The sequence below is a fragment of the Sesamum indicum genome, linkage group LG7, assembly GCF_026168435.1.
Source record: "Sesamum indicum cultivar Baizhima isolate 11 linkage group LG7, ASM2616843v1, whole genome shotgun sequence".
Lineage (NCBI taxonomy): Eukaryota > Viridiplantae > Streptophyta > Magnoliopsida > Lamiales > Pedaliaceae > Sesamum > Sesamum indicum.
In genome coordinates, this window is record NC_142663.1 from 7,687,147 (window position 1) to 7,705,857 (window position 18,711).

The window sequence follows — 18,711 nt, forward strand, 5'->3', positions numbered from 1 at the left end:
TGAGAACATGATTCTCAATCAGTAAAGTTCTTTCAGAAGGGACCACGATTAAATGGTCTCTGGTAAGGAAGAAATTAAATTAAGTTGGATTCGTTTGATTGGGGTTTCACTGAAACAACTTGGCCCTTATTCTATGACAAACCTCATCCTACAAAGTACTTGAGTTAATAGGATAGTCCTACACACGTCAAGAAAATAGTAGGGAGCCTATTTTCATGCAATTTCTCGACAACGTCATTTGCAATTTCAATTTTTCTTTAAACTGACTACATTTCAGTCCTTGATTGTCCAACCGATTGAATTATAATCCAATGAGACATCAAGAGGAGCGATGTGGGACATCATCTAGAATCAATAGCTTGGAGCCTAATGATTCATTATGAAGTTCAAACTAGGTTTGAGACTTCACATAACTCAAATATACTATTTGTCAGGACCGTACTGCGTATGATTTCATAAAACAAGCTCAAAAGTCAATTAGGTTGCATTCCAAAGTGTTTAGTGTATACATGACTATATTCATCTAGAATAGGGTTAAGATGTTGGAAAACACTGAAACACAAACATTATTGTTTATGAAATTCTCCATAAAAGTAATTACATTCCTGTATAAAAGGGAGTTGTGTTCAATACTCAATCACGGGTGACTGATGAGAAAGCTCAAGCTGTTCAAGACTCAATCACGATTGACTGATGAGAAAGCTTAAGTTATCCAAGACATAATTGAAGTCCATTTAGATATGAGTTTAATTTGATTTTAATTAATTGAGTCCAGTCCATTAAACACAAGTCCAGGGTCTATATGTGTGGATACTAGGTCATATATATACCACACTTAAACCCCTAGCCGACTAGAGAACGCACACAAACACATACCAAATCTCTAGACTCGGTTTTCTCTCTTCCTTCCTTTCTCTCCATCGTTTTTCTGTGGTCTTGGAGATCAAGAAAAATCATGAAGATCAAAACATTAATTCAATAATGTTCCTTTAACCTCTTGTTATTCTATGGTTGTTCGTGCTAGCACGAGAAAACCACATCCTCCTAGTGGGAGTGTGTATATCTTTGGAGGATCTCGACGTAGAAATCGGAAGGGAGTCAACATTTGAAGCTGGTTTAAGAAACCAACGAGGATAATATATTCGGTTTATTTTCTCGTTGCTTTCTTGTCATTCTTGGCCTATGTATGCAATTAGGTTGTTTTTAATACACCAAACGTATGGAAAAGATCAAGGGTGATTTATACTTGCTTTTCTGATTAATTTTGATTTTTCGCGCTTCAGCCACGCTTCCCCAATCGATCCACTCCCTACAAGTTGTATTAGAGTCCAGTTTGGTGTTTAAGCCTTGAATGGAACATGTTTCATGTGATTTAGCATGTAAACATGTTTATTCGGCTTATGAAGCATGAGATTTAGTGATTAATTGCATATATAGATCTAGAGTTTTACGTGTTTAATTTTCATTTAATTTGGACATGAGAAATTTGAGATTTGGGATCTTTTGAATTTAATTAATTTCTTTTTAATTCATAAAATTAGAGGAAAAGAAAACTGAGGAGTTTCAGAAAAATCAAAAACAAAAAAAAATCGCAGCAGACTGCTGGTGCCTGCCGGCCGGCGCTGTTGATTAGTGTACTTCAGATCATATCTTACCCCACACTTGACTTCGTGATGAAAATTCCTTTTACATGAGAATCGACACACTTCAACCACCCACCAGTATGTCTCCATTAGACGTTGACCCAGTAAACTGTTCTTTCTATCAAATCTTAGTTTAGAATTATCGAATTTTATCTTCACCAATTCACAAGCTGTGGCAACTTAGAACAAATTGAACAACCTATAACTGTTGCACCTTGATCGAGCTTGTGTTGTAAACCTAATTGTTTTAATCTCATGATATTTTTCACTGTCTTTTCTTTCTTTTTCAGAGAAGTTCCAAGGATACTGGATTTGCTTTTGCAGCTATTGTTTTAATACGTTTCTGTGGATCAGCCAGAAGGCCTTATGGAAGAAATAGTGATATGATAATATTTTTTTAAGTTAGTATTCCCCAGTCTTGATTCAATGTGATTATTGACCTCTCCGATGTCAAAACCAACTTTTTTGGAGCTAAAATTTTCGTAGAAGTATTTTATGTGAACTTGTCAGGATCAAAACCTTTTGCCAAGTTATGTAGATCACTACTGGTCCTACTGGATATGCATCCAAGAACCATGTGTTTGATCATGAGAGTTCAAAAACCCATTCAGGTTTATGTGTACAAAAATGGGTAAGGTTCATGTCATTTTCCTGTGTACTTTGTTCTGATGGTACTGATAAGATCCATAATCATCTTTTTTCACGCTGCACTTATTCATGTGACTGCTTGAGGGTGATTCGGCGCACACTTCGGTTCGATTGGCCAAATTGAGTTTGGGCTACTGACGTCTTATGGGCCTATCGCAGATGGAGAGGCAAACACTATGTTTCTACGGCCTATCGCGCTCTTTTGGCCTCGTGTATGTATCATATCTGGCGTGAGCGCAACATTAAGCGATTTGATGGAGTACATAGAGATACACGCACTGTGGGTGCGCTGATGGTTCGAGATGTGCAGCAGAGGATTCTTAGTGTAGAATTACCTACTGCTATTAGCACTTGTGCGCTTTACCGCTTATAGCGGATTCCTTGACCTATCGAGGAAACCGTTTAAATTAAGCAAGTTGTATTGTATTGTATTATTGTAATTTTTTTTTTTTTTACTTAATGAAAATAACCTTTATCGAAAGGTTCATGTCATTTCATATAGAAAAAGGTTAGTTTAACTTGTCTGTACTTCTGCCATCCTTCTCTCTAATCAATCTTTTGACTTTCTAGTTTTTTAATCATATTATTTTCCTTCAAGATGCTGAAATTGTTCCTATCTTCATCATATATAACTACCCCCTGTTGGATGCTTTAGGCAAAAAAGAAAATCCTTTGCAAATAATGACCGGATCTGGACGTCCTTAAATTGCATCCAGCAACCAGACAAAAGTATCTAGTATGATATATTCTGTTTCAGTCATGTACAAAATTGAATGTTATACATAAGGCTCCACAAAACTTTTACCACTTGCTTTATTCTTTCTTGTGCAACTCAGCTTGGTAGAACAACACATCAAATCCTCAAACCTCAAGATGTACATAGTGTACTCTTAGAATGTATCTTGATAGCTTCAGACAGGAATACTGAGCAATATATCAGCAATTAATCCCACATTGCTTGGTGTCAGGTCCCTTCGTTTTCAGTATGAAGGGGTCAATTCTAACCCAAAGCAAAGAGAAGATGGAGGCTAGAAGCACAGACCATATAACAACAATAGTAGGGGTCCTGTTCTGCCTACCCATCAGACCTTTAAGGAATGGATACAGATGTACAATCACCCAAAAGGCAAAGAAGAGTTTCCCAAATAGGGGACCCCATGATTGGTACCCATTGTTTATGGCATCAGAAATTCCGGCCACAACGCCAACCAAGTTTATTATCAAAATGGTCGTCGGAGGGATTAGGAGTGTTGTCCACTTGAAGGCATATAACTCGCCAAAATCCTCGTCATCTGATGCCTTTGATGTGACTGTAAAGTTTGTGTCTATTCCGGCCAAGATTTTCAGTAGGCCCTGAATAACAGCAAAGAGGTGAGCAGACACACCACCAATAACCCAAAATTGCTCATTCCTCCACCATTCCTCAATGCTAACTCCACTCCACCTTAGTTCTAGAATACCCGTGATAAAAATGGAGAGGAAGAGAGCAATGAAGAAGAGACTTGCAAAGGTGCTTATCTGTATCAAGAGAGAAGCAACGACTATTCAGTTTACATAAAGAAGATCAGAGTAAAGGATAGACTGTTGATAGCAATTAGTAATATGACAGCAATCAAGTTAAAATAATGTAGCGTTCTCTTACCTCTGGCATTATGAACTTTCCAGTAAGCAAGCAGATGGCAGGGAGGGTACAGTAGGCAAGAAGGGGTAGGGAAGTGAAGGGATAGACAGTCGTGTTAACATATGCAAATCGTTCAAGCCACTTGAGTTTTCCTTCTTTATAGCCATACCAGACAGGGCTATGATGACTAAAAAATATTTCGACAGAACCCAGAGCCCACCGCAGCACCTGGTTGAGACGATCAGACAGATTAATTGGAGCAGATCCCTTAAATGCAGGCCTTTTGGGCATGCAATAAATAGACCTCCAGCCACGGCAATGCATCTTGAAACCTGTTAAGATATCTTCTGTGATCGAGCCGTAAATCCAACCCAACTGCATGTTTATGAGAGGTGAAATTAAGATAGAGTTGTGGCAAAAGTAGCAAATATCTTGATGGATAATGAGATGTGATATATGCAGAGATTTTAACAATACCTCTGTACCCCATTCTGTTTTGTCTTCATATCCACAACTTATAACATGAATGGCTTCCTTAAGCAAAGCTGCAGGGCTTGAGGAAGGTGGAACGCCACCTTCAATCATCAAAGTTGAAGTCACGAATATAGGTGATTGTCCAAATTTCTTTTCGAAATTCATCTGAGACTTTAAAAGCTCTTTCTCGTCATCGAATCCTGCATCAAAAAGAGATGTAAAGTTTACATGTTACGGTAACTTGGCAGTTAACATTCTTATGACTACAGCATTAGGTGACAGCCAAAAACCTTGAATATCTGCTGCACCATTCCCACCGTTCTGAGAGTATTTTGGAAGCTTTTTGCGGCTTCCAAAGCACGGGCAGCAATCACAGCTGACCATTTTGGGACGCTTACGACCCTTGGGAGGTTCATAACCATATAAGGCTTGTCTTCTGAAAACACATCCTGTTCCAACATAGACTGGACCTTGAATCCCATCTAGACCTTTCATGTTTATCTGTGAAAGAGAAGAAAAGGAAATAAAAGTGAACAAATTAACATGCTACCAAAAAGATTTGAGAAAAGAAATTATAACCTTAATGCCTATAGACTTATAGTAATTCTAATACATGATATCTTATGCTATATTTTCGAGGTACTTACATCAAAGAAGACTGTGTTTCTGTTAGCGTATCGATCATTTCTGTCAATTCCATCAAATCTCTGAGGAAACTGAACATAACAAACCTTCTTCCCAACTTGTGGATCCATCAAGAAACACATTGCTTCTCTCACTGCCTTGCTGTTGTTTATGTAATGATCACAGTCCAAGTTAAGCATGAACGGAGCATTGGTAAGAACACCAGAGACACGAACCTGCAAATTTTCACTACATAAGAAACATAATTTTCCTACAGGAGCCTGGAAGCTGTATTCCTCTGCATAATGTTCCCAGATAGATGAAACAAGAAGCTAAATGTTCTGTTTCAGCATCTAGTATTTTGCTATATATGGAACAGTTGATTAAAGATTTTATCATCTTTACCAGAGCATTCATTGCACCAGCCTTCTTGTGATGCTGAAAACCAGGCCTCTTCTCACGCGAAACATAAACAAGGCGAGGAAGTTCATGTCCTTCCACATCAAGGCCTCCACTTTGGCCTAGAAACACTTGAATCATACCAGGATGGTCCTTGGTGTTGTTTCCAGGCCAAGGCGTCCCATCTTGCATGATCCACCCTCCTGGAGGAACTTTTGTGGCTTTTGCAACCATTGCATTTATCCTGACCTTGAACTCTTCATATTCTCTCTGTCACACATACCAAGAACCTATTTTAACATCCAACTCAGGAATTCTGATAATCCCGGTTTTGGAGTTTTCAAGCAGAGCAATACATAAAGAGTTGAGATTATATACCTTCATAGCTCTTCTCTCCTTGACAAAAGTTGGCTGCACTTTGTCCTTCAGATAGTCAACCTTTTCACTGAAGTACATCTCTGGGGCTCGTGGCTCTATAGCAAATTTCTTACAGAAAGGAACCCATTTTCGAGCAAATTCTGCTGTTTCTGATAGCGCTTCAAAGGTACACATCGAGGCACCATCATCAGATATGTAGCATGAGATCTTATCAACAGGGTAGTCCATTGCCAATATTGAGAGAACAGTATTAGCTGTAACAAGGGGCGGTTCCTTCATAGGGTCGACTGTACTGACAAATATATCTACTGGAGCTAGCATGTTGGGCTCACCTTCCCTCTCATACCTGCATCAAAATTTTGTTAAGTTTAATTTCTCCATCCTTCTGGCTGCAATGGACGGATAGCTAACGTCTTCAGAAACCGTACTTCAATTGTAGTGGGATGCTCTTATAATTAACGATTGGATGTTAGTTTTACCAAGATTGATTCTTACATGAGATCTAGTATTTGCATGCAAAACCTGCAGAAACAGTTATGCTATTCTCCATGGTGTATTATTTGCTCTATAATATGTACTAGATGTCTCTTTTGCTGCTCTTCTCCAGGGAAGGTCAGGAATTGAATCAGTGGAAACATGCATGTTCCTAAAATGTATAAAGGAGGAGACATGATGATTGAGATGTAGGTTAATTATCTGGAATAACTTTGCTTTATCTCTTTTGGTCTTTACCTGAGGGAAAGGCGATCAAGATAAGTCTCGCGATCAATGGGGAACCATTTAGGGAACTGATCAAGGATCCATGAAAAGGCAAACCAGATTTCACATATAATAGAAGTGAGCCAGAGGCCAAGGGCGTCGTGCACGGGGTTCAAGATTCGATAACGGAGAAAGAAGGCCAGCACCACTAGCCGAGTCACGATTACCATCCGATAAGGATTGATTTTGCTTGATGCAATTGGGACTTTCCTCGACAGTGGTTGTCTTGCTTCATCTACACTGCATTTCATACAGATTTTTTTCAGAATGAAGTTCCATCACATTGTTACTATTGGTTTTTTATTTAATTACATGTATGGAATTCTTTTAGCTACTTAATTCAAAGATGACCCTTGTACATGGATTGCTGAACATGAAAATAGTTGGTATTGTTGCAAATTTTCTTTGTAAATTTAACTGTCATATTGGCATACCTTCTCTAACACGTCATGACTTATCATTTCTCTATATCGAAGAGTGAAATCATCTTCTGAACCATGTCTTATTATGCTCTTACACAATCATTTTCATTCAAATTTTGAAATTAAAATGAAATTCAAAGACTTACATCGCCATGTCCGGATCAGCAAAGTCATCATTGTCATGCCCCAAGTTTCCTTGCTGCATTTTCCACTCATCCATTCTTTCTTTCCATCCCATCTCTTTCTTATCATCCCATCTTCCACTTCCTGCAAATCATGTATGCACATCATCACCCAAAAACATGCATGCATGCACCTAATGCACTACATGCATGCATTGCATGCCGACATACTATACAAGTTTTTTCTCCAAGACATATATACTTTCACATGATTTCATATATTTTACCAGGACCATCAATGGATGGATACGGATGCACCCTCTTATGCAAAGAAGCTCCCATCATTTGCTCCCCATAAGCATGACTCGAAATCGGGATTTCTCCGCTAACCTGTGTTTATAGCACCAGGAAATGTTAGAGAAATCTGCATAAATGAAATCATATATAAATATGTGTGTGTGTGTGTGTGTGTGAAGTAAAAGTGGTCTCAATTGATCTCACCGGACGGGAGCGGCCACCGGCTATAACGGGTGGGTATTGGGCGTTGTCGTCATCTTCTGGTCCTCTTCCATACCTCATCTTCCCATGAAGCATGGCTTCAGCAATACTTGTGTTAGTTTTCTGCTCATCGATGTTGAATTCATGTTCAATGTCGTCGATATCTTCCTCATCATCATCTCCCTCCACCCTCGGACTCCCTTCACATCATATGTACCATACATAATATTAAGTGCTAATTAAGAAAATTGGGATCACAAGAAACTGTAAGCTAGCTAGCTATTATATGTGTGTGTGAACAGCAAAGTTGATAGGCATAAAGGGATTGAGCTAGAGCCTTTCTCCTCTTTGAGACTGAGATAGATACTTTGACTCACGTGGAGGATAATTATTAACAAAATAGTAATTGAAGCACACTCGATGTATGTATTTAATTTAATTTTTTATTAGGAAAAAATGCAATTTTAGTTCTTTAAGTTAGGGGTGATAATGTTGGTCCTATTCAAATTAAAATTTGCAATTTGGTCCCATAACTTTAAAATTTTTGACAATTTTAGCCAATTTGGCCAAACAAATCTATATCAATTGTGGCTTCCGACGAATTTGATAACATAACAATCCAACATCTCTTTTTTTTTTGTGGGCTACTTGAAAAAACTTGCTATATGATCAAGTGGTATTTTTTTCTTTTTTGTGCCAAGTTATTTCCTTAAAAAATATATATTTTGGACTGTCATGTCATCAAATTCGCAGGAAGCCCCAATTTAGTTGGTGACATGGAATTTCAGGACAAATTAGCTTGAAAAAGGACTAAAATCGCCATTAAATTTTAAAATTACAGGACCAAATTACGAATTTTAATTTAAACAAAAATCAAATTGTCACCCCTAACTTACATGATTAAACTTGTATTTTTTTTCTTTTTATTATATTGGTTTAATTGAATGTAAAAGAAGATAGATAAAATTAACAACCGAGAATAAAAATTAATAAAATCAATTAACTTTAAATGTGTATGTTGTCTTTCACATCTTTTAGTTGTAATCATAGTTCTTTGATCTTCTAGCAACTTAGCGATGGTAGTAAAATGATTTAGCTAAAATATGACAAGTTTTTCTTTAGCATATATAGTGCCCATATATATATATATATATAATGTTACATGTTGCACGTACAGGCACATATGGTATGGACATTCATGCAAATATACATATAAAAATATATAAGATAGCTTGAATACTTTAGCTAAAAATAAATAATTAGATATACATAAATTAACTTATAAATGAAGTAAAAATACTAGGAAGATATAAGTATTGGTAATTTATGTAGAAAAGAAAAATATAATACGTTATGAAAAAAATTAAGTTGCAGACAGATAAGTGCTCAAAACAATTAACAAAATACAGACGTACAAATAATATATCATGATTCATTATTAAAGCAATGACAATTTTACTTTTCTGTTCTAAAATCTTCTTTCAATTCCAATTAATATATGAGTACATGTTATATATATAACATATTTGTTAATAAAATGAATTATATAATCTTTATGCATATAGCATGTATATATTAATTGAATAAAAAATCCAATAGCAATATAATAAAAAATTCAATCCAAAATACAAATATAATTAAAATAAATTATGATTCGGTATCAAATTAATGATAGATTTACTTTTTATAGAAGAATTTTTGATAAGTTATGAAGAAAAATAGCAGATGTGATGAACCCAACCAACATATGAGATGTTATTTTATTTTAATAGTAGGTGTTATTGATGATTAGTATATAATTATTATAGTTGTTGATAGTTATTAGACGTAGATATTTGATGACGATGATGGTGGTAATTGATTTATACAAAAAAATAATAATAATAATAATAGTTCATTGATTTCATTTATAAAAAAATATAAAAAAATAAGGACTGCAGATAACCAGTGAAGGTAGTACCTTTAAGGCGCTTGTATCTGGTTTTGCATTGGGGGCACAGTTGGCTTCCCTCTCTCCTCTCGTACTCGTAGCACGGCCGGCACACCGGAAAACCACACTCATTACAAGCGACGAAAAGCTCCCCGTCCACCGTCAGTCCGATCTCGTCCCCGCATATCTCACAAACTTGGCCACTCAAATTCTTCAAAGGCTTAGGCTGCAATAATAATGTCAATACAAGCATGCATGTTAGGATCTTAGTTGGATGGATCGAGCGTATGCTACTGTTGCATGCATGCTTAGGTACGTACCTCTTCATGACCATGGATGACAACGAGCTCATTCCGGTTGTGGGAACCGGCAACAAGCCCCGCGCTGGCTTCCATTGGCAGCGGAGGGTGGTGGTAGATGGCAGAGGATGTGTGTGTAAGAGTAGTGAAGATGTAGAGGTGAAGTAATGGGAGGTGATATATGGTGAGGGTTTCTTTTAAAGGAATGCTCTTTGGTAGAATTTGTATCACTTTCTTTAGTCTATTTTTTGCACCTAAAGGTGGGCTGTATTTTTGGTGTTGGTTGCAGAGTCTCCATTGCCTACAAGTTAAGCTTCGTCTGTTCCAACCAACTTGAGCTTTCCCTTTCATGGAGTTACCCCCCACCCCCACCCCCACCCCCACCCCACCTACCAAACTAAACATTTATGTAAATTAGCTTAATTCTCTTAATAATGGTTTAAGATCAATTATAACGGGCTTCTATAAAATTTATCATATATAATTACAAATATCTTTTTATTATTTAAAAAATTATAAATACATCCTAATTTGATTACGACGTAGAGTTTCTTACATTCATAAACTATTCTTTTTTCTTTTTTTTTTTTGGTATTTAGACAAAATCTTAACAGACTCGTATTAAAAAATGAGCAAAATTCAAGTTTTTTTTTAAAAAAAAATGGAAATAATCCCTATTAGTACCTAAAAAAAAAAAGAAAGTATATATATAATAGAAATTAAAATGAAGTCTTATAATTTGATAATCATTGAGAAACCAATTTTAGCTTCTCAACTTTGCACATGTTGATGGTTAATTTGTCTTCTTTGCATGATAACCTTAAAAATAGCAATATTGTTTGGCCCCTCCTGACTTATACCTACCAATTAAAAGAAACCAGAGGGAGAAGAAAAGCACATCCAAGACCTTATCATATATCTACATCTAAAGCTCCTATTGTTGATGCAGTAGTAAGCAAGTTGAATTTTTATTAATGAGTTGGGCTAAAAACTTCAGAGTCGTGCTTGTTGGAAAAGGTTTTAATCTTTTGCTCCTCGCGCAAACATGATTAGTTTTATCTCCGACTCATCATCTCACAATCGTATTTTACTAATCGGTGATTTGGCTAAAAGAAAATTTCAAAAAATTGACAATTTTGCCCTTTAAAATATTGTGTGTCAGTCATGTGATCACTTTTCAGTAAAAAAATTATTAGAAAATGATCTGAGATGACAATATATGAATTTCATGTAGCTAGAATGGCAAAGTGTAATGAAAAAGAATTTAGGTGAAAAAATTGTTTAAAAAAAATGGTATAATTTAGATAGCAATATGTTTTTCTCCATCTTTCTTTAACAATTAAAAGTGACTATATTATATAGGGAAAAATATTATTTTAATCCGCTAAGTATGCCTAATTTTAATTTTAGTCCGATAATTATGTCTATTTTTGTTTTGGGTACAGTAACTTATGAAATTGCTTACTTTTAGTCCTCTGGCAAATTTTCGAACAATTTTACCCCTATGCAACTTTTGAAATACAGTTTTAGTCCATATGCACTCATAGGGGTAAAATTGTCCGAAAATCTGCCAGATGACTAAAAGTAAGCAATTTCGTAAGTTACTGGACTTAAACAAAAATGGACATAATTATTGGACTAAATTTAAAATTAAGCATACTTAGCGGACTAAAATAATACTGTTCCCTATTATGTATTAGGTGTGTTTATTGTACGTATACGAAGGGATGGCAAAACCAGCACTTAAAACCCTAATATATATATATATATATATGGGATTAAATGTGATATATCTATCTGTAAATGTGAAATGAGCAAATACCCTCGGTGAAAAAAGAATTAGCAAATTAGTCCCTATTTTTCAAAAACTGAAACAAATTATCTGTTAGTTTACTTTATTTTTCAAAACACAGGAGATAATTTGCTATTCTATTTTTTATGAGAATTTTTTGACTTGATTGTCATATTATACGAGTAAATTACATTTTTTTCCTATATATATGTTAGGTAAGCAGTAAGTTAAGACAATGTGTTTTTGTCATGGGAGAGTTGGTTGCTTCCTTAACAAAACTATGAGTAGAGGGAGGGGTGATGAGTGATGAGTGATGAGGTCTCTGTCACTGCATTATCTCTGTAATTATCAATAATGATCTTTCACCTCCTCCATATCTTGCAATGCTGAAAATGATGATAAATTTTGACAAAAGAATGCTAAAAAATACTGCAACATTCTGTTTTTTTTTTTTCTCATTTTTAGAACAAAGCAAAGTCATATTTAAAACAAAAAGAAATTATTTAAAATGCATATATTTGGTGTATGAAAGTGTCCAACGCGTAAGATAAATAAAATTATTTTAAAATACATTGATCTATGTAGTTTATAAAGATACTAGTCGTCGTGGGATGACATTTCTGCCCACATATAATTATAATTTTCACACTTTTGCAATGTATCTAAACTATTTAAAAGAGAGCTATGTTGATGTATTCATATTTACCCTTAAACAAATTCCTTCTTTTTGAAAAAAATTGATCATAATAGTATTTCAATATTTTTTAATGAATTTACTAAAATACGTCTGAAATTTTGTCAACTTTTGGCACTTATGTTTTTTCAAACCACTGATAACCAACTTATTAGTAAAAATATTAAATACTTATAATTTTTAAATATTTTTGCACACACATGAAATGCGTTGTGTATCGTTAATTATAAGTAAGAATAAAATATATAAACTAACAAATCATACTAAAAAAAAAAGAAATATATAAAAAAAACTAACTTATCAATTAATGTAAAATTTGAAAAGTTGAATAAAATTAGTTATTTTATAAGTTGAAAGGTATTTTCAGTTATAAAAAATTGGTGCAACGGTGTCAAAACCACCATTTTGTATTTATAGCAACCCTTTTCCTTATAATAATATAGAAATAGGGAAAGATTTAAAGTGTTTTTTACCAATCTTTCAGACAATGGAAAAATAAGAGCATAATCAAATTTATTTATTTGAATATAGTTGGAATTTACTTAATTTTTTATATATTTTTCAATTTTCTGGTTAGTCATATATCCTATCAATATTACAATTCTAGATGGAGGGGGTGGGGGAATGTATTTATAGAAGAATAAATAGAATAAAACGGTTAGTACACAAGATGTCATACTAAGTAAATATTAAATAATGATAGGATAATGCCTAATTTTTCTATTAATCTCAAATGATATTGATATATGAATTCTATGATGCCTTGACGAGTGAATTTTGCCATGAATTATGCTAAGTTGGAATTGGGACAATGATGTAAGAACTCATTTGTATTCATACGTGTGCCATCGACTTGCCACGAATGATGCTAAGTTGGAATTGAGACAATGATGTACGAACTGTTGAAACATAGGCATCCGAAAGAGAAAGTTAGAGCATCCATGAGAGACTAAAGACTGCAATATTGGAAGGCTGAAGAAATTTCATTATCGAAAAAATGTTACAGCAGTATCTAAATACAGAGTGATGAGCCAAAACGGAGAGAAAATATCTATCTAACAAAGTAATTATCTCACCTAACACCTTCCACGTCAACCAACTAAAACTGGTCAAGGAAATCACATTTCGTACTAATAAAAATGCAAGATGAAAAAACGTGTCTTCCTCAAAAGACCTTGCAATTCTTCAACTCCATTCTCTGTTTGTCAGCACCAACACCATCAATCTGGATCTGAAGGACCAACATCCCCCCACAAGTTGGACTTGGAGACCCAAAGAACAAGCCCAACTTGCGGGCCTAGGAGGCAAAAACAGCACTAAGCAATGTTTAATGAATAAATCAGCCAATTGACCCTTGTTGAACACAAAAACTGAACAATAAAACCATCCTTATAACAATCACGGACAATATGACAATCAATATCGAGATGTGCATACAGCTTGATTATCAATGTAACAACAAGGGAGAAAGCTCAATGTAACAACACCTTCCACTTGTGTGTATCCCTTTGCCACCAACCGCCCCTTATAACGATCCAAGGAACCATCATCCTTGAGCTTAACCTTGAAGACCTATTTGCAGCCAATGGCTCGCTTCCCATCCGGCAAAGGGACAACCTCCCAAGTTTGGTTTTATTCAAGTACCAGCAACTCATTTTTTATGGCATCAACCCATTGCGGGCTAGTAGAAGCCTGCCTATAATTTCTGGACTCCTGCAAAAGAGATAGTGATGCTACAAACCCCAAATATGCAGGGTTAAATAAAGTGATAATGGGCGAAGAAGATGTATCAAAATGACAAATAAAGTCATTAAGACAAGATGGTTTGTGGTGAGTGCCTTGTGACCTGCCAGGGGAAATAGTACTAATGGAAATCGGGACAGAGGAAGGAGCAATAGGCAAAGAAGTAGAGGGTTGAGGGGAACCTAGGTCAAGCACATCTGCAGTGAGAGGAATACATGGAAGTGGACAAGATGATTCAACTGATTGATGATGAGCAAAAGGAAAATAGGATTCATGGAATTGAACATCTTTAGAGACAAACGTGATGGGTATCCAAATCATACACGTGATAAGCCTTTTACCCAGTAGGATAGCCAATAAAAATACACTTAGAACCCCTTTTGTCAAATTCAGATTTCTGAGGATCGAGATTAACAACATAGTAAAGGCAACCAAAAACCTTAAAATGAGAATATGATGGTGAGTTATTGTATAAGTTTTCAAAAGGTCTTTTCTAATTCAAAATAGCATTTGGCAATCTGTTAGTGAGATAGGTGGCAACAAGAATAGCATCAGCCCAAAAGTGTTTAAGCAAGGAGGATTGGATGGAACATGATGGAACGGGCTATATCAAGGAGATATCTATGTTTACGCTCCATAACACCATTTTGTTGTGGAGTGTAAGTGCAACTTTTCTGATGGCTTATTCCCGGATCATTGAAGAAGGATTGCCACTAGTCACTCAAGAATTCAGACCCGTTATCTAAATAAACACATTTGTTATGTTTATGGAACTGAGTAGAAACAAGATTGGAAAAGGTCATTAAGAAACTAAGACTTTGGTGTTTATATCACATAAGATAAGTCCATGTTGCCCTGCTGAAATCATCTACAATGGTGAGAAAATATTGACACCTAGAATTAGTGGCTTGTTTATAGGGCCCCCAAATATCAATATGTATAAGATCAAAGACCGATTAGAACGAATAGCACTAGAATGGAATGGCAGTCAATGAAGCTTAGCCATGGGATAAATTTAGCAATATGTTTCATAGAAGTTGTAGACAAGTGACCAAGACGATTATGCCATACATCATTATTACAAGCCAACGTATTACAAGAAAGTGGATTGCGATGAGAAGAAACTGGAAGTAAGCTTTTATCATGAGATACAAGAGATTCTAAAATATAGATATTCCCTACAACCTTGCCTATTGCCGCAACTCTGTCATTCCTCTGGTCCTGCAAGAGCCATGTATTAGAAATGTAAATTGAATAGGTGAATCAACACAAAGCTGTCTAACAGAGTAAGATTCACAGAAAAATTAGGAATGTGCAGAACTCGGTTAAGAGTGATGTTATGGTCAAGCTATACAAAACCAATTTGTAGAACAGGTTGTGTCACCATTTGGTAAGTGAATGGTCATGCAATGTTTAGGTGTTGTTTATGTCATGAACAAACAATTATCAACACAAATGTGACTTGTAGCACTACTATCTATGATCCAGGAACTAGATTTTATAGGAGCAAAAACTTATACTATTACCTGCAAACTCCTCCAAATGAGCAAAGTTAACCTTTAGTGGATCCGTAGGCATCTCATCATCTATCATACGCCTGATTTTAGATCTCACGATGCGTGTAATATTAGCTCCATCAACCTGTAATCAACCTCTCTCAGTAGCAACAACTACTACAAAACCTCTACCCCTATCAGAATTCTTCTATCTCTGATCCATGAAATCCTTATACCAGTCTGGTACTCCGTGTATTTCAAAACATGTTTCCCTCGAATGACCTTATTGTTGGCAATGTTCACGAAATAGGCATTTCTTATCAATATAACCTTTCCTCTTAAAACCTTCTGTGCAAAGTTGGTAAGCAGCTCCACTAGTCATGTCCATGCTACTTACATTTACCTGCATATGTTTCTCCATCGTAATCAACATTAAGTAAGCCTTCGAAAGTGCAGGTAAAGATTCCAGTAAAAGTATCTGACTTCAAACTTGATCATATATGCTATTTAGACCAAACAAAAATTGAATTATTTAATGAGAATTTCTATGTTTAACCTCCATCATGCAAAATTCCCAGATCAGCAAAAGAATATATATTTTTATAGTTAAAAAAATCAAAATCCAAATAGACGTGCAGAGGAGCAATAATTTTGACATTAATGAGATGAATTTTAAAAATAATATTGCGTAGCCAAAATATTTGAATTTTTAGTCAAAACCAATTTTACTCAAAGACAGAGTTCAAGAGTGTTCGTAGCAAAAGATTTTGAGTATATGGAATAGTCCTATGAGAAAATTACTAGTTGTAATCATTTAAAGTATATTATTGTCACTAAAAAAAATAGAAATTAGTGACAAAAAAATTAAGTGATAGCTTTAATATGTCACTGATTATATATAAATAGTGATAAGATTTTTTAATTTATCACAATAATGAATTTTAACATTTGCAATTTTAATAGTAATAATTTGGTTAAGTTCCTGAGCTCTTCAAAATATCTTATTAGATGTTTTTATAAATTGTAAATATTTATTTGACTTTAAGTAGCTTATAAAATGTCAAAATAAGATGTTTTTGATCTTATAAGCTCTTTAAAATAAAGTTAATTTTCGTAATATTTTTATAAGATTTTGTAAATTATATAAAATTGGTATATTATAAGACAAAAATATTCTCATTCATACACCCCACACATTCGCTCTCTCACACGCACACAAACACACTCTCCTCTCTCTCTCTCTCTCAACACACACACACACACTCTAGAGTCTATCCTATTTAATTTTTCAAACGAAAAAAAAAAAGTACTTCATTATTTAATAATAAATTATTATAGTTAAATAAGTAATATTGATATTAATATTATATTTACTAAAAAATATTAATTCAGGACATTATAAATTATACGACTAAAACTAATCATTTCATTAACAAAAAAAATATCAATTGTATTATCCATATTAATATTCGACTAGCATGAACATACATATATATTATTTTTATTCAAAAATTTAGGTAATAATTCATTTTTTATGGTAAAAAAATGATCTTTTAAACTTTTATTTGAAATTAACCAAAATGTACAATTTATAAAAGCGTTTAAAATTTTTTTAAAATAAAATATGTCAAGAAATAATAATTTATTTGGTTCTAATGATATCATGTCCATTTTAGTCATTTTATCACCTTATTATGTCGAACTCCCTAATATCTTATAAGATGTTTTCACATATTATAAGATTTAACATCTTATTTTATCCAAACACTTCAGGAGCTTATTTTTAAAATAAGATCCAATATCTTATAAGCTCCTAAAACATCTTTAAGATATTTAAAAGAAAACACCCTCTTAAGTTGTCACTAGAAACAATTAGTGACACGTCTGTTAGTCCACAACGAAGTGATAATAATAACTTACTGTCCTCACTATATTTCATGTCCCTTTAGATGTGTCACTAATTATTTACAGTTACAACTTTATATACAATTTTTTTCACTAATAATTATATCATGACAAGATAAAAACTATTATTAATTAATATATATTTTTAATGATAATTTTAAAATTATTACTTGATACCATGTGTCACTAGTATTATATTTTGTTGTAGTGCCTATGTAAAAACAAATTTATATTATCTTTTTATACACGAAATTGTCATATGATGTTATAGTTCTAGTGGGGGGGGGGGGGAGATGTATTTAAAATGGAAATAAATAATAATAATAATAACTACAATAGATTTTTTACTAACAAAAGACTAATTAATGATATAATTAAAACTAGAAAGTTTGAGGCAGAATTAATTTGTCATGATATATTCGTTTGATTAAATAAAATCTATAATTATATATGCTGCTAGCTACAATGTATGGATACGGACACGATACGATACAAACAATGCCACACAAAAAATATAAAAAAAATAGGACACGACACGGCATTGACACGACTATATATAATATACATTTTTATTATATATATTCTGAATTTCTCATCAAATTAAAATATGCTATATGAAAAATATCAAGATAAAATATAAAATAAGCATGTCTTACATTTGTATTTTTACTCAAATGTGACTTCAAAAATATACATAATCAGTTTATTTTAAAGTACGAAATGAAAATTTTTTAATATTCAAATTACTTAAATCATCATGATCATCCTAATTTCTTCTCAAAACTTTTAGTTTAAGAGGAGTGAGTTAATTTTTTTAATTTTTAATTAGTCAAAATTCTTTTTAAAATAATAGCCCAAAACTTTCTGAAACTATAAAAAAATCCAAAACATGTCCAAAATATGTCGGACATGCCTGTTGTTGTGTGCCCAACACTGTATTCTTTTTTTTTTTTGGACACGTGATCTGCTTGTCCAAGGCGTATCTATATCTATATCTGTATCCAACAGTGCACCATATAATTTTTCAAAAGGTCCGTGTATTATAGGTTGCTAGGTAGCAAATTGGTGAAGGGCAACGCTGAAATCTGCACAGGAAAGTGTATATAGATCAAGGGAAAAGGAAGGGGTCAGAATCATCAACACTTAAATTTGTCAGAATTCAAAATGAAGATTTATACTACAAAACCAAAAGAAATTCTTTTAAGTGAAAGTAGGCGACAAAGACATGAAAAACAAATTTCAAACTGGAGTTAATTCACTCTCC

General features: G+C 34.0%; 1 protein-coding gene and 1 long non-coding RNA gene across 2 annotated transcripts; one reads left to right on the plus strand and one right to left on the minus strand.

Annotated features, from left to right (window-relative positions):
- Positions 1–859: 859 nt before the first annotated feature.
- On the plus strand, positions 860–2,772 carry LOC148787517 (uncharacterized). The gene is made up of 2 exons (XR_016066304.1): positions 860–1,145; positions 1,934–2,772. It is a non-coding gene; the product is annotated as an uncharacterized LOC148787517 (long non-coding RNA).
- Positions 2,773–2,962: 190 nt separating this feature from the next.
- Positions 2,963–9,995, minus strand: LOC105166326 (cellulose synthase A catalytic subunit 7 [UDP-forming]). The gene is made up of 13 exons (XM_011085638.3): positions 9,839–9,995; positions 9,549–9,744; positions 7,592–7,788; positions 7,378–7,480; positions 7,115–7,235; positions 6,520–6,786; positions 5,788–6,133; positions 5,416–5,679; positions 5,034–5,246; positions 4,677–4,887; positions 4,390–4,586; positions 3,934–4,287; positions 2,963–3,809 (listed from the first exon to the last, which is right to left on the minus strand). The coding sequence occupies exons 1-13, from the start codon at positions 9,911–9,913 to the stop codon at positions 3,228–3,230; spliced, it is 3,126 nt and encodes a 1,041-aa protein (XP_011083940.1). The 5' UTR covers positions 9,914–9,995; the 3' UTR covers positions 2,963–3,227.
- Between the last annotated feature and the right edge of the window lie 8,716 nt (positions 9,996–18,711).